Source organism: Diachasma alloeum, unplaced genomic scaffold, assembly GCF_001412515.2.
Source record: "Diachasma alloeum isolate Michigan unplaced genomic scaffold, Dall2.0 Dall_scaffold_00187, whole genome shotgun sequence".
NCBI classification, from domain to species: Eukaryota; Metazoa; Arthropoda; class Insecta; order Hymenoptera; family Braconidae; genus Diachasma; species Diachasma alloeum.
In genome coordinates this window covers 615,351-627,680 of record NW_021680353.1, presented here as the reverse complement: position 1 = coordinate 627,680, position 12,330 = coordinate 615,351, and the positions used below count along the sequence as shown (strand labels likewise).

Here is a 12,330-nt window from a genome sequence, read left to right as displayed (position 1 = left end):
CTCCCTCACTAGCCTGTGAACAGAAGAAAGAGTCTAGTCCTTTAATAACAATGCAAGATCTAATTTTCTCCTGAGTGTTTGCGTGATAGATTCTGCCACAACCACTGAGGCCCTTAATAGCATTGTCCACTATCCATGGTTCCTGGATCATTGCTATGACAGTCTGCATCCCAGCTAACAGCCTGACTAGAGTAGCCGAGGCTGCTTTGCTGTGGTGCAAATTTATCTGTACAATGTGCACCCGGGTTGCAGCCATAATGATGACTACTTTCCTGGTACCTCTATGTACCCTTCTTCTGACTTTCACCACGGTCTTTCGCAAGCAGCTTGACAGTAGCTTTTTGAATCCCGCAGTGCAGTCTGAAGTTGCAGGCTTTCAGAACAGAGAGTGATCGGTCGTCTATCAGCGCAACGAAGTGGGCACTTTTCGCGTCCCTACTCTCACTGCCCCGAGCGACAACCCACTCTCTGGCCTGCAGTCCTGCATTTTGTTTCTCAAGGAAGCACAGTGCTTCTTGAGCGGTTAGATCTGGGTCTTCCACGTGTAGTACAACCCTGTGCTTCTTGGGAAGCTCCGAGGCTGCGACCACACGTACAGTAAGTCCAGCTATTTTGTTTTCGGGGAAAAGGCTTTTCAGCCAATTTCCCGTTTCCTCATCAGTGCAGCACACCATTGCCACACCTTCTCTTTCCCAGACACCGTTGAAGGTGGGTGCTTTCACCCCGTCAGGTAACGCCAGAATGGCCCTCTTCAGGAGTTTCTTCACCTCCGTTACCTCTTCAGTGCCCAGTTTCTGATCCGGATATGACTCCGGCATAACTGCAAACTTGAATGAGCTCGTAGTGTTCTGAGCATATGTGCCCTGATCCTGCGTTCTCATTCTCTTTTCTTTCGGTCTGACTGAGGGGCTTGGCGTAGTACGCTCTGATGGAAGGCGTTTTATTGCCTTCCTCGTAGCCCCCTCCCCCCTTCCCTCATCGACCTTCGCTGCTGCATCCGTCAAGGTTGCAATCGCCCCCGAGGTTTGATGCAGCTTCGCTCTCTTGCGACGTCTTCTCTCGGCTCCACTCAGTCTGACCCGATTCACATCGGTACCAGACTGGTCAGCCTTGTCAGACTTCGTGTGTTCGCCATCGCTGGCCCCACCCGAAGTTGCTTTTTCAATATTAAGATTTTTTAAATTGGTTTCCATTTTAGTCCCACGAGTACCGCGGTTAAGCGTTTTCACCTGGTGCATTGCCGCGATTGCCCAGGGCTTGGCTTGTCTCGGGTGGGTTACACCCAAGACTACTCTCAGAGGTCGCCCAGGTTTCTGAGAGGCACCGTTAGCGACACAGCTCCCCCTGTGCCACGCATCCTTAGGCACGGTATGGCCGAGGCCATGGCTTACGCCGCTCACACACATGGATTGGGTGGACTCCTCTTAGCGACCGCGGGCAGCGGTAGTCCTTAAGACCTCCACCGCCCGCGACCGAGCCCCCTCACTACGACAAAGTGGGAACCCAGTAGAGGGGGTCTCAATAGACTAAGTCGCAGAGAAAAATCGAATTCTATTGACTTTTTCTGTAGAATATTTTCTAATGAACATTTCAATAGAATTGACCAAAAACTAATAGAACATTCAAAAAGCATCCAATAGAATTGTCTAGCGAATTCGCTAGGTTTTTCTATGAAATTTTTTTGTACGTGTTTACTACGCATCTGTCTTTTTTTCAGAAAAGATGTTCGATAGGAACTAGTTTGTAGAAAAAATATACTCGGCAACTGACCAGGCAATTCCACGATCATCGTGGGCGGACGTGCCACGGCCAAGTTCATCGATGTTTATGAGAGAATTACAGGTTGCATTTTAAATGAAGAGGCAATTGTCATTAGAGATATATTTCGAGGAGATTTACATTCAATACACTCAGACAAGAAAAAATTTGATAGAAAAACTTGAACTTTCTATTAGTTTTTGGCCGATTTTATTGAGATGTTCAATAGAAAATATTCTATAGAAAAAGACAAGAGAATTCGATTTTTCTATACAACTTATTCTATAAAAAATAATTTTTCCATAGTTTTTTGGTTTCATTTTCTTGATGAAAAGAAAAGAAAAATACAATGAAAAAAACTTCGAAATTTTGAGTCGAGGGAATTCGATAGAAAACATCTCACTAGAATAAGTTATACAGAAACAACATATTCTGTCAACTGTTTCTTTAGAATATTTTCTATTGAACATTTCAATAAAAGCGTCCAAAATCAACTAGAAAGTTCAATAGAAATCCAATTGAATTGTTTTTTGAATTTGTTAGGTTTTTCTATTAATTTTTTTGTGCGTGTAAAAATACAACAAAGGTCTCTAAAAAGGATTCCACTTTGAATGCAACTAATCACAAATGAATAAAAATTACATACTCGAAGAATCGTAGCAGTTTCGACCATTTCCATCATGAAAGTGGAGACCCCCTTAGCCTGTGAATCATCAGCACCAACTCTAGCCAGTAGACAATCAATGACCGAGATGCTGGCTTTATCACAGGGAACGAAGCTGCCGATGTGCGCCATGAAAACACAAACACCAATGGACTTCATGTAGGTACTCTTTCCACCCATGTTGGGGCCAGTGATAATGAAGAATTGGCTCTCGTCTCGTTTGAACTTGGCGTCATTAGCAATAAAGTGAACGTCCGGTTGAGCCTCGAGGCACGGATGTCTCGCCTGTTCGATATTTATCACTCCAGTCTCACTGTCAAGCATCTCAGGACGAACGAAGGTAGTTTGTGCTTGAATAGCCGTCACTGCGAACGAAGTTAGCACGTCCAGGATGGCAATGGTTGATGCAATCACCTTGATTGGATTGCTGTAGCCAGCTATAAAATACAAATAATATTGTCTGCATTTTGTCTTCCAGAGTCTGATGAAGCTAACATAATTTAGCGAAACGTCGCACTATGAGAAATTGATCAACGACGTCATTATTTCTTCAACTACCGAAAATCGACGAGCAGTATAAATTAATTTTAATCTTAATTTATACTATTTTATTTTATTTTCTTTCCATTTCCGTCTTCATAATTAGATGAGTTTAATTTTATCCATTCTTGTCTTATATTTTTGTCCCCTCAACTTACAAGTCATAACATTGAATGATGAGGAATTATGTTAAAGATCAATCAAAAGTGGTTTTTTTAAATCAAAACAAACCCACAAAAGAAAAGTCATTCGTAATCTCGTTCGCATAATAGAAAAATCTCTCCATGTATTCCTGAAAATTTTCCAAATCTAGTTTTCCCTACATATGGTACATATGAATATCGGTACTCCTCATTCATGTGGTCGGATTCCAATTATTATTATGAAAAGGAAAACAAAAAAGAATCAGAAACGGATAATCGGTTAGAAAATGTTTCTTTTTCTTCTTTTATGTCGGCGGGGACGAATCACTTTTTTTCTTCAACTATTAGAGGGATATCACTATTTCAGCGAGAAGCAATTTGGGCACAACCGGTCGATAGAATGCAAAATTGTCTATTACGCGTTGTGGATTGTGCAACAGACACAGTGAAATATTAAACACATACTATTATAATGAATAGTTAAACTAAAATTATAAGTGAATTAATATAAAGAGAACATTAATTTCAACGAGTATTTTATTGTTCAGAAACGACTGTGGAATATACTATTGGATTGTAGAAATTTCATCCATCAATGAACAAGCATTTATTTTGGCTTCAATGTTCACTCTAGAATTCAACTAAACAAAATCTATCAAAGCGAATTTTCTCTCTCCCTCTTATCCAATATTCCATATTAGCTCTATCCAAATTTGTAAAATTAAGAAAATTATAAATGAACAGTCAACGCATTAAAGACTGGTTTATCGAAATTGTATTGTTTTCTTTTCATGAATCTTAAACGAACCCTTCCCGAAAGACAAACGGTAAGTTCAGATGTGCCTAGCACTTTAAAAGTTAAAGTATCCACAAACAAAAAAAAAATTATTTATTAAAGATTGAGAGGAATTGTTGAGATAGTCCAAATTATTTCATCAATTTGTCCAAATTCAACATTGGATAAATAATTACCTGTAATTGTCATTATTTCTGTGACTACACTCTGCTGTTGCTTCTCGTATCTCTCGCGAGTTGCTATGTAGTCATCATTGAGTTCAGTTAATTTATCATTTCTGAACTTGACACCTGCTTTTATTGACTCGAAAACCTCGTAAGTCTTGTTGTTTCGAAGAATCGGCTCATCTTTAAGCGATATCCTGAAGTAGAATCCCTGCTGCTGAGTTGATTCGAGCTTAATATTCTTTCCAGCGTCCATATTGAGATCGTCTGCCACTTTGTTCAGAAGATTTTCTATCTTGCTTTTTAATTTCTCCATTGTTTGCCTTAGTTCTGTGCCGAAAATATACAATTATTTTTAAATATATGGGATCAGCTTGTTAAGCAACAGAATGTACGGAGGAAATTTTAAGAGTTTAAAATTCAGTCACGCATGACAAATTTGATAGAAAAACCTCGCGAATTCGACAACCAATTCTATTGAATTTTCATTGATTTTTCTGTTAGTTTTTGGCCAATTCTATTAAAATGTTTAATAGAAAATATTCTATAGAAGAAAATTGAATTCGATTTTTCCATACAACTTATTCCATTAAGATATTTCCAGTTATAATCCCTCGCAACTTAAAAATTACTGGAATATTTCCCGATAGCTTCGGTGTAAACAAATGAAGCGAATTTTTTGGGAGGACAAAATTTTATTCTTTCCGATGAAAAAACAAAAAAGGGTGGGGAAGGACCCCAAATGACCGTTTGAAGTTTCCATTTTGAATTTTCCGTGCATGAATACATAGATACATAAAAAGCAATATTTTTTCGAAAAGCTGAGAAAATTTCCGACAAAATCTAAAGGTTCAAATTTTTTTTGTTATTCTCAGTGGCTCGCAGTTGGAATAAAAAAAAAGTATTTAGAAGAAAAAAAAATTGATCTTCAATATCTCCGCCAATAATTGAGCTAGGAGCTCCGTTTGCGCTCATTTTTCTCCTTTTCGATTATAGTTCCCGATGAAAAATAGAAAAAAACCTTTAAAATTTCGAGGCAATTTTTCGTATACAGAATTGGCGGATTCGCTCATATCGAGTATGACACCAATTTCCTTGATCATCAACTTCGTCCCTGATGTCCGTCACCTGATTTTGACTGGTTCATCTTCAAATCTAAAACTAGAAAAACAAGCAGTTATTACCTTTTAATTCCTCATCGAAATCAGATTTCACCAAGAAATCCCCAGTGTCAGTAGCCTCAAGATCGATCGTCTGCTCCACCATCTGCTGAAACTTGTCCATATCATTGGTTGCTTCCCTAAGTGGTTCAATGATCATAGCCTTCATAGCAGAGCAGCCATCAGCCTCTGTTAATCTAGCTATCAGAACAGGCAAATTTAACATGCACATGTAAACTTTGTAGCAATCCTGTAGTCCCGCATTCTTTCTCGTGAGCTTCTTCGACAACTGTTCGAGATCTGGAATTCTCCTGAGGTGATCCTCACTCAACGCTGACCTCAGATCACTATCTTTAACGAGTTGCTCAACAATGTCGTGTCTCTCCTTAATCAGTGCCAAGTCCTTGAGTGGCTGTCTCACCCACTGGGCGATCAATCGATGCCCCTGAGGTGTTCTGCATTTGTCCAGCAGTCCTAGAACACTCGTGACAGCACCTCCAACTATTGTTGATGATCCAGGGGGTGGATCGATGTTCAGTGCTTTTATCACTGCTGCATCCAGCTTCAAGTAACGAGAGCGCTCCAACTGCTTCACCGAGAACTGTCCAATACTAGATGCATCAGACGTCAAGTCTAGGTATTTAATGAGAGCAGCTGTTGCCGACATCGCCTGCTCCAGACTCGTCTCTGGAAGTGCTTGGGCATTCTCCTGCTGACCTTTCTTGAATTTCAGTAGAGAGTTTAGATCTTGGATCAAGGAGTCTGTAGAGAAGTCACCCTTCTTGCGAGATGTGACGAGGACATCGTTGCGTTCCATCAGTCTTTTGACAGATTGGAAATCCTTGTTGCCTCCACCTTCGATCACGAGACACTCTTTTGGGGCGTTTGTTACAACCAGGGCCTCGAGGTCTGAGAATGAATCGTCGTCTGCGAATTCACTGATGAAAATTGTTGTTGTTACTGTGTCCATCACGCTGACACCCACCACCTGGAGATAATTCATAGGTATAACAGAAAAAAACAAATGGACAATGGCATTGTTTTTATAAATGAGTATTTATTGTTGCTAATAAATTGGCAATTTGTTTCCGAATGAGTTCTCTTTTTCAATTTCTATTTCACTATTGTCTTCTATTTTTTCATGTCATAGTACTAGCAATTGAAATGTCATCAAAATTTTGCGTATTATTTTGTTCTGTTAAATAATTCTACATTCAGAGCCTCTCAAGACTCCAATTCGTTTTCAGGTGGGTTTAACCAAGATATAATCAAGATTCACGCACGAAAAGATTTAATAGAAAAACCTAGCGAAAACGTTAGAAAATTCTATTGGATTTCTATTGAACTTTCTATCAATTTTTGGCCGATTCTATTGAAATGTTCAATAGAAAATATTTAATGGAAAGTCAATAGAATTCGATTTTTTTATATAACTTATTTTCTTTAAGTATTTTCTATAGAATTTCCTCGGCTCAAATTTTCTAAATCTTTTTCATTCTATTTTTCTTTTTTTTCTCATCAAGAAAATCAAATAAAAAAACTTCAAAAATTTGAGCCGAGGAAATTCTATAGAAAATATCTCAATAGAATAAGTTATATAGAAAAATCAAATTCTGTGGACTTTTTCTGTTGAATGCTTTCTATTCAACATTTGAATAGAATCCGTCAAAAACTAATAGAAAGTTCAATAGAAATACAATCGAATTAAAAAAAAAATCTTTTGATGAATTTACTCTAACTATTCTTCGTTCCAAAGATATTTTCCAAATAAGTTGCATTTCCTATTTCTTTGTATCCTCTTTGTACTTCTCTCAATTATATTTCATGTGATCACGCATGAAAAAATTTCATAGAAAAACCTAGTGAATTCACTAGACTTCGCTCGGAATCCTATTGGATTTCTATTGAACTTTCTATTAATTTTTGGGTCAATTCTATTGAAATATTCAATGGAAAATATTCTATAGAAAAAGTCAATAAAATTAGATTTTTCTACACAATTTATTCTATTGAGATATTTTTTATAGAATTTCTTCGGCTCAAATTTTCTAAATTTTTTTCAATCTGTTTTTCTTTTCTTGTCATCAAGAAAATCAAACAAACTTGGAAAATTTAAGACGAAGAAATTCTCTAAAAAATGTCTCAATAAAATAAGTTGTATGAAAAAATCGAATTCTTTTGAGATTTTTAATTGAACATTTCAATAGAATCGATCAAACACTAATAGAAAGTTCAATAGAAATCCAATAGTGTTGTCTAGCGAATTCGATAGGTTTTTCTACGAAGATTTTTCATGCATGATGAATCCTGTTTTTTTTGCAAGAAAATGAAGGAAAATCCATATAAATTCAAAAAAAGTTGGTATGCGTTTGAATTTTTAATTTGTGCACTGATGATTATTTAATTGTTTTAGGAAAGAGAATGGATTTCACACAGCATCCTTCTTCTCATGTAATTGATGCCTTAAAAACATTTAACGTGCACTCAGAGAAAAACAACAAAGTTCTCAAACAAGTCTTACTTGTGCCAAGAAAATAGTTTTTTGAAAATTATCAAAAAAGGATTTTTTGTGCCAAATATGGAGAGAGTGCGCCGGAATGAAAAATTTTTATCGCAAAAATAGATTTAGTAGTTCAAAAAAAATTGCATTCTTTGTACACGCAAGAAATGTCATTTCTAGCACTACTCCTACGTTACTCGATACTCTCACACATATTTTGCTTCCGAAAAATCTTTGTTTTATGCAAAACAAGGGATAGTAATTTTTCGTTTCGGCTGTCTAATAATCACAGACAAGAAATGAACCCTTAAATGAAACAATAATAATGATATGATAGCAATCTTGTAACTTGGGGATAAAATATTTGTTGATAAATTATCCTCTATATGAGATATTTTTATCCTGAAAAGCACCGTCTGATGTGCATTATCCGCCTCTTGAGCCAAATATTTCGTTGCTGTCGAAAGCAGAACAATTATTCATGTTTGAGATTTTGAAATTCGAACCAAATAAATTCTTTTTTGGCAATTTTCAACTAGCGATTTTGTTGGCCCAAATAAGATTTGTTTGACAACGGGTTTGTTTTTCTTTCAGTGTGATAATACAAAAAATAAATATAGATAGATTTTCCATACCTTTGATTTTCCCTCTGTTCCTAACTTAACAGCCATAATCGAGGCTCGAACAGCGATATCAGTGTTACCAAATAGGATCTCCTCGAATTGTGTCAAGTTTCCTGGCGAACCCTTGTACTCCACCGTCCAATCTTGGTTCTTACTCGTTCCTTTATTGATGTATACCTCAACACGATACTGTTTGACCAACAATAGTTCTTTAACAAGGGACTCGAATCGGGCTTTGTTGAGAATGACACCATCGATTTCGTTAGGCGCTAAATTGATGAATACGATTAATCAATTAATTCCTTGTTGCAGTTGTCAGCGAAGTTTATTGAGGAAAAAACTCACCGACTCCCATGGATTTGCAAGCTGATGTTGTCTTGAATACCTCATTAGCCACGAATATCGCATCTTCTCCGTGCGCAGAGTAATACTCGACTCGATTGAACAGGCGAATTGTAGTGTTGGGTTTCTGAATCACAATTGGGAAATTTTTTCTGAATTTATAGATGAATTTCCGAATGTCCATGCATGATAATTGAGGGAAAATTCCAAAGGCCTTAAGGCTCACAAAGATGTCAAAGGTTCACGTATGAGAAAATTCAATAGAAAATCTTAGCGTATTCGCTAGAAAATTCTATTGAAATTCTCTAGAAATTCTATGGGGATTCTATTAAAATTCTCTTTGTTTTGTGCGCAGATTCTATTAGATATTTGATAGGAGAAAGTTAATAGATTTCGATTTTTCTGATTGAAATTTTCTCTCGAGATTTTTTCTATTATAACTATTGGGCACAGCTTTTCCAAGTTTTTCCACTATATTTTGTTCTGTTTTGCATTATATCACGTACCAAAATGTTCATGGCCACGGCCATGGCGGTGACATAGCCATGACCATGGTCTCTTGGCCGTTTGCCATGGCCTTTGACCTTTGTGCCCCTGCGGCCCCCTGGGACCTTTAAGGTCATAAGGGCCATAAGGGTCACAAGGTACAACAAGGTTACGAGGGTTAAGAGGGTCAAACTCCCTTACTTGATTATTTGATTATAAGTTTAAAAAAAAATTTTTTTTCATGGTAATGCCATGGCAACTCCATGCCATGGCAAAGGCCATGGCAAGCGGCCAAAAGACCATGGCCACATTTTTTACGTGATATATTGCAACATCCAAGTAAAAAGAACTTGGAAAATGCCCAAGTATTCTCGTAGAAAAAATTCCAAGAGAATATGCATATAAAAAAATTGGAATCTATTGACTTTTTCCTATCAAATATCCCATTGAATCCACGCAAAGAACTAACAGAATTGTGACGAGAATTCTCTACAAGTTCATATCTCGATTTTTGCACTAGCTAGTGTAATTACAGTTTTTTTAAATGAAAAACGAGAATATCTCGAAAGCTTAGTATGAGCAGGTATATATGTTTTGATTGATTAAGATAGAAGGCATCGAAACAAATATTTTGAAAAAAAAAGTGAAATCGGTTGCGTAGTTTTGAATAGACTCGAACCCCTGCTTATTTGAATGCCAAAACCACTTGACATGTTTCGAGCAGTCGCTTTCTATAATAGTCGTGAGCCGACAGGCCCTCATCTTTCGGACGAATACAAAATCTCTTGACGAAAGTTATTTTTTCTCAGTGTAAGATATTCTTTTCTTGTCGTTTTTCAATATATGAGCTTCTTCATACAAATAAAAACGTACTTCCCAAAAGACGTTATTCTTCTCGGCGTACAATTCCTTCTATTAAATTTTTCCATACATGCAAATGAACTTGATCTCATTAGTGGCAATGCACCGCGGTGGTCAGAGACTCCTCATTATCATCAGCCCCATTCACAGTCAAAGAAAAATGGATGGATATTAATATTATTGCACCAATAAACACAGATTCCTTCAACCGCGCATCGTGATTTCCCAGTATCCGCGCAACACCAACGTGGATAAGAAAATTTCTTCGAATTCCGCGTGCGTGATTGGAGAATGATCCGCGATAATAAATTGACCCTTGACTCAAAGATACGTGCGAAGGTTTTTTAATATCGTAAATTTTCGTGGGACTTTGAAAATAATCAATACTCAACATTATTTCCAGCGATATGTCACTCTCAGATAAACATATTATGAAGGGGGATGAAAACAGTCTGACACGTGTCTGTTTTTTTACTGTTATAATTCAATTATGCGATATTGTTATCGATGAAAAAGAGAGCACTTGCTGATAAGTTGGGTTTTCCTCGATGGGTCAATAAACAATGACGTGGAAAATACGTGGGGTGGTTGAATAGGGTCAAGAACGCGGTTGCTGGAACTGTTATTCTTGTAATTGGGTCAAGGAAAATCCGAGTTTTGATGTTATTGTTGTAATGAATATGATTCCATCATTCCCATAATTGATTCATTCAGAAGTAATATCGCGTGATTTTGCTACAAAACACGGAGAAAATTATTTGGTGAATTTCACCAACTAGTTGGTGAAATTTAACAAGTATTTAATTAAAATTCAGAAAAAGATTTTTCAATTTCATTCGACAACCTTTGTTAAATTTTCAATAAACGTTCGTCGATTTATTTGATGGATCAAATTTAACAAGGAATTGTAGATTATTGCGAAAATATCTTCTAGGGGAGACATTGATCGATTGTCAAGATATAAATGATTGTAGGATTGTTTCCAAGTGTATAGGTATATGCCCTCACCATCTAGTTTGGTAGTCAAAATTAATCGAATGAAATTGAAAAACCTTTTCTAAATTTTAATTAATTGTTAAATATTACCAACTAGTTGAATTTCAACAACTAGTTGGTGAAATTCACCAAATAATTTTCTCCATGAAATTTTGTCAAAATTGAACTAAGAGCTGAATAATCTCGCTAGCTCGAAAATTCTAATCGTTCTTTACTTATTTTGCTTATTTTATTTTCAAATGGAAATCTCAGTAGAAAATATTCTATAAACAAGCAGGGGTCCGAGATTATGCAATAGAAGGCATGTGGCCGTTACTTTTTGCGTCCTTAGTCTCTTTCTTTTTTTATTTCTACCAATTCCATTGGTAGGAAGCTTCCGAATAGATCGCAATTCCCTATCCTTGTGACAAGCATACAACCGTAACCACATGCTACCGGATGTCTACAGGAAAATATTTAACCTTTTAATGAAAAAGATTTGTACAAAAAGTTAAATATATCCGAAACTCCTCGGCCGGTTGCACCTATCCAAAATACCAACTTTCAGTATTGTAACCGCTATAATCATACCAAATTTCAACTTGCTATCCCCATTTTTTCTCAAGTTATCGTGCGCACGAAATATCTCGGAAACTTTGTATGAACGGATATATATATATTTTGATTGATTCAGATAATGGCAGCCGAGACGAGTTGTTTTGAAAAAAAAAATTGAAATTCGTCAAGTACCTCATGAGATATTTCAAGAAATATATTTACACAAAAGGTTGCATATCTCAGGAACCAATCTTTAGTATTATATCTTGCTATCTCCTTTTTTTCAAGTTATCGTGCGTACAATCATTTACTAAAGTTCTGAAACGATCTGAACTTACATCCTATGTATTTTGTTTCAGAATTTTAGTAAACGACTGTACAATATTTTTCATGAAAAACGGAAAAACGGAAATATCACCGAACTGTGTGTTAAAGAGTCTATATATTCTGATTGACCTACATGGAGGCCATTGCAACCAGTATTTTGAATGTTACGTCCCTACCTTGGCCACCTGATGGCGTTATATTAAATTTTTAACTTTACTTTATCGACTGTCGAGTCTTACCAGCAATTAGTATATAAGGCCCAATATTCGAATATCATTTTTCCAATCCAATAAAATAAGAAATTATTAATTACATTTAAGAAATAACACTCAAGTGTCCAGACCACATTTTTTCTTGAGAAACATTTAAAAATACCATTCCCACGTGATAAACGAAACCGAAAAACAGATGGATGCACACGTGCATCATAAAT

The 12,330-nt window shown here is 36.6% G+C and overlaps 1 protein-coding gene across 1 annotated transcript in view; it reads right to left on the bottom strand.

Moving 5' to 3' along the window:
* Positions 1–12,330, bottom strand: part of LOC107048354 (DNA mismatch repair protein Msh2) — a 30,190-nt gene that overhangs the window by 4,812 nt on the left and 13,048 nt on the right. The window contains exons 3-7 of the mRNA XM_015271496.2: positions 8,694–8,817; positions 8,361–8,617; positions 5,250–6,213; positions 4,078–4,395; positions 2,405–2,859 (exon numbers count right to left, since the gene is read on the bottom strand). Coding sequence (XP_015126982.1) covers positions 2,405–2,859; positions 4,078–4,395; positions 5,250–6,213; positions 8,361–8,617; positions 8,694–8,817 — 2,118 coding nt within the window. The remainder of the gene's footprint in view (positions 1–2,404; positions 2,860–4,077; positions 4,396–5,249; positions 6,214–8,360; positions 8,618–8,693; positions 8,818–12,330) is intronic.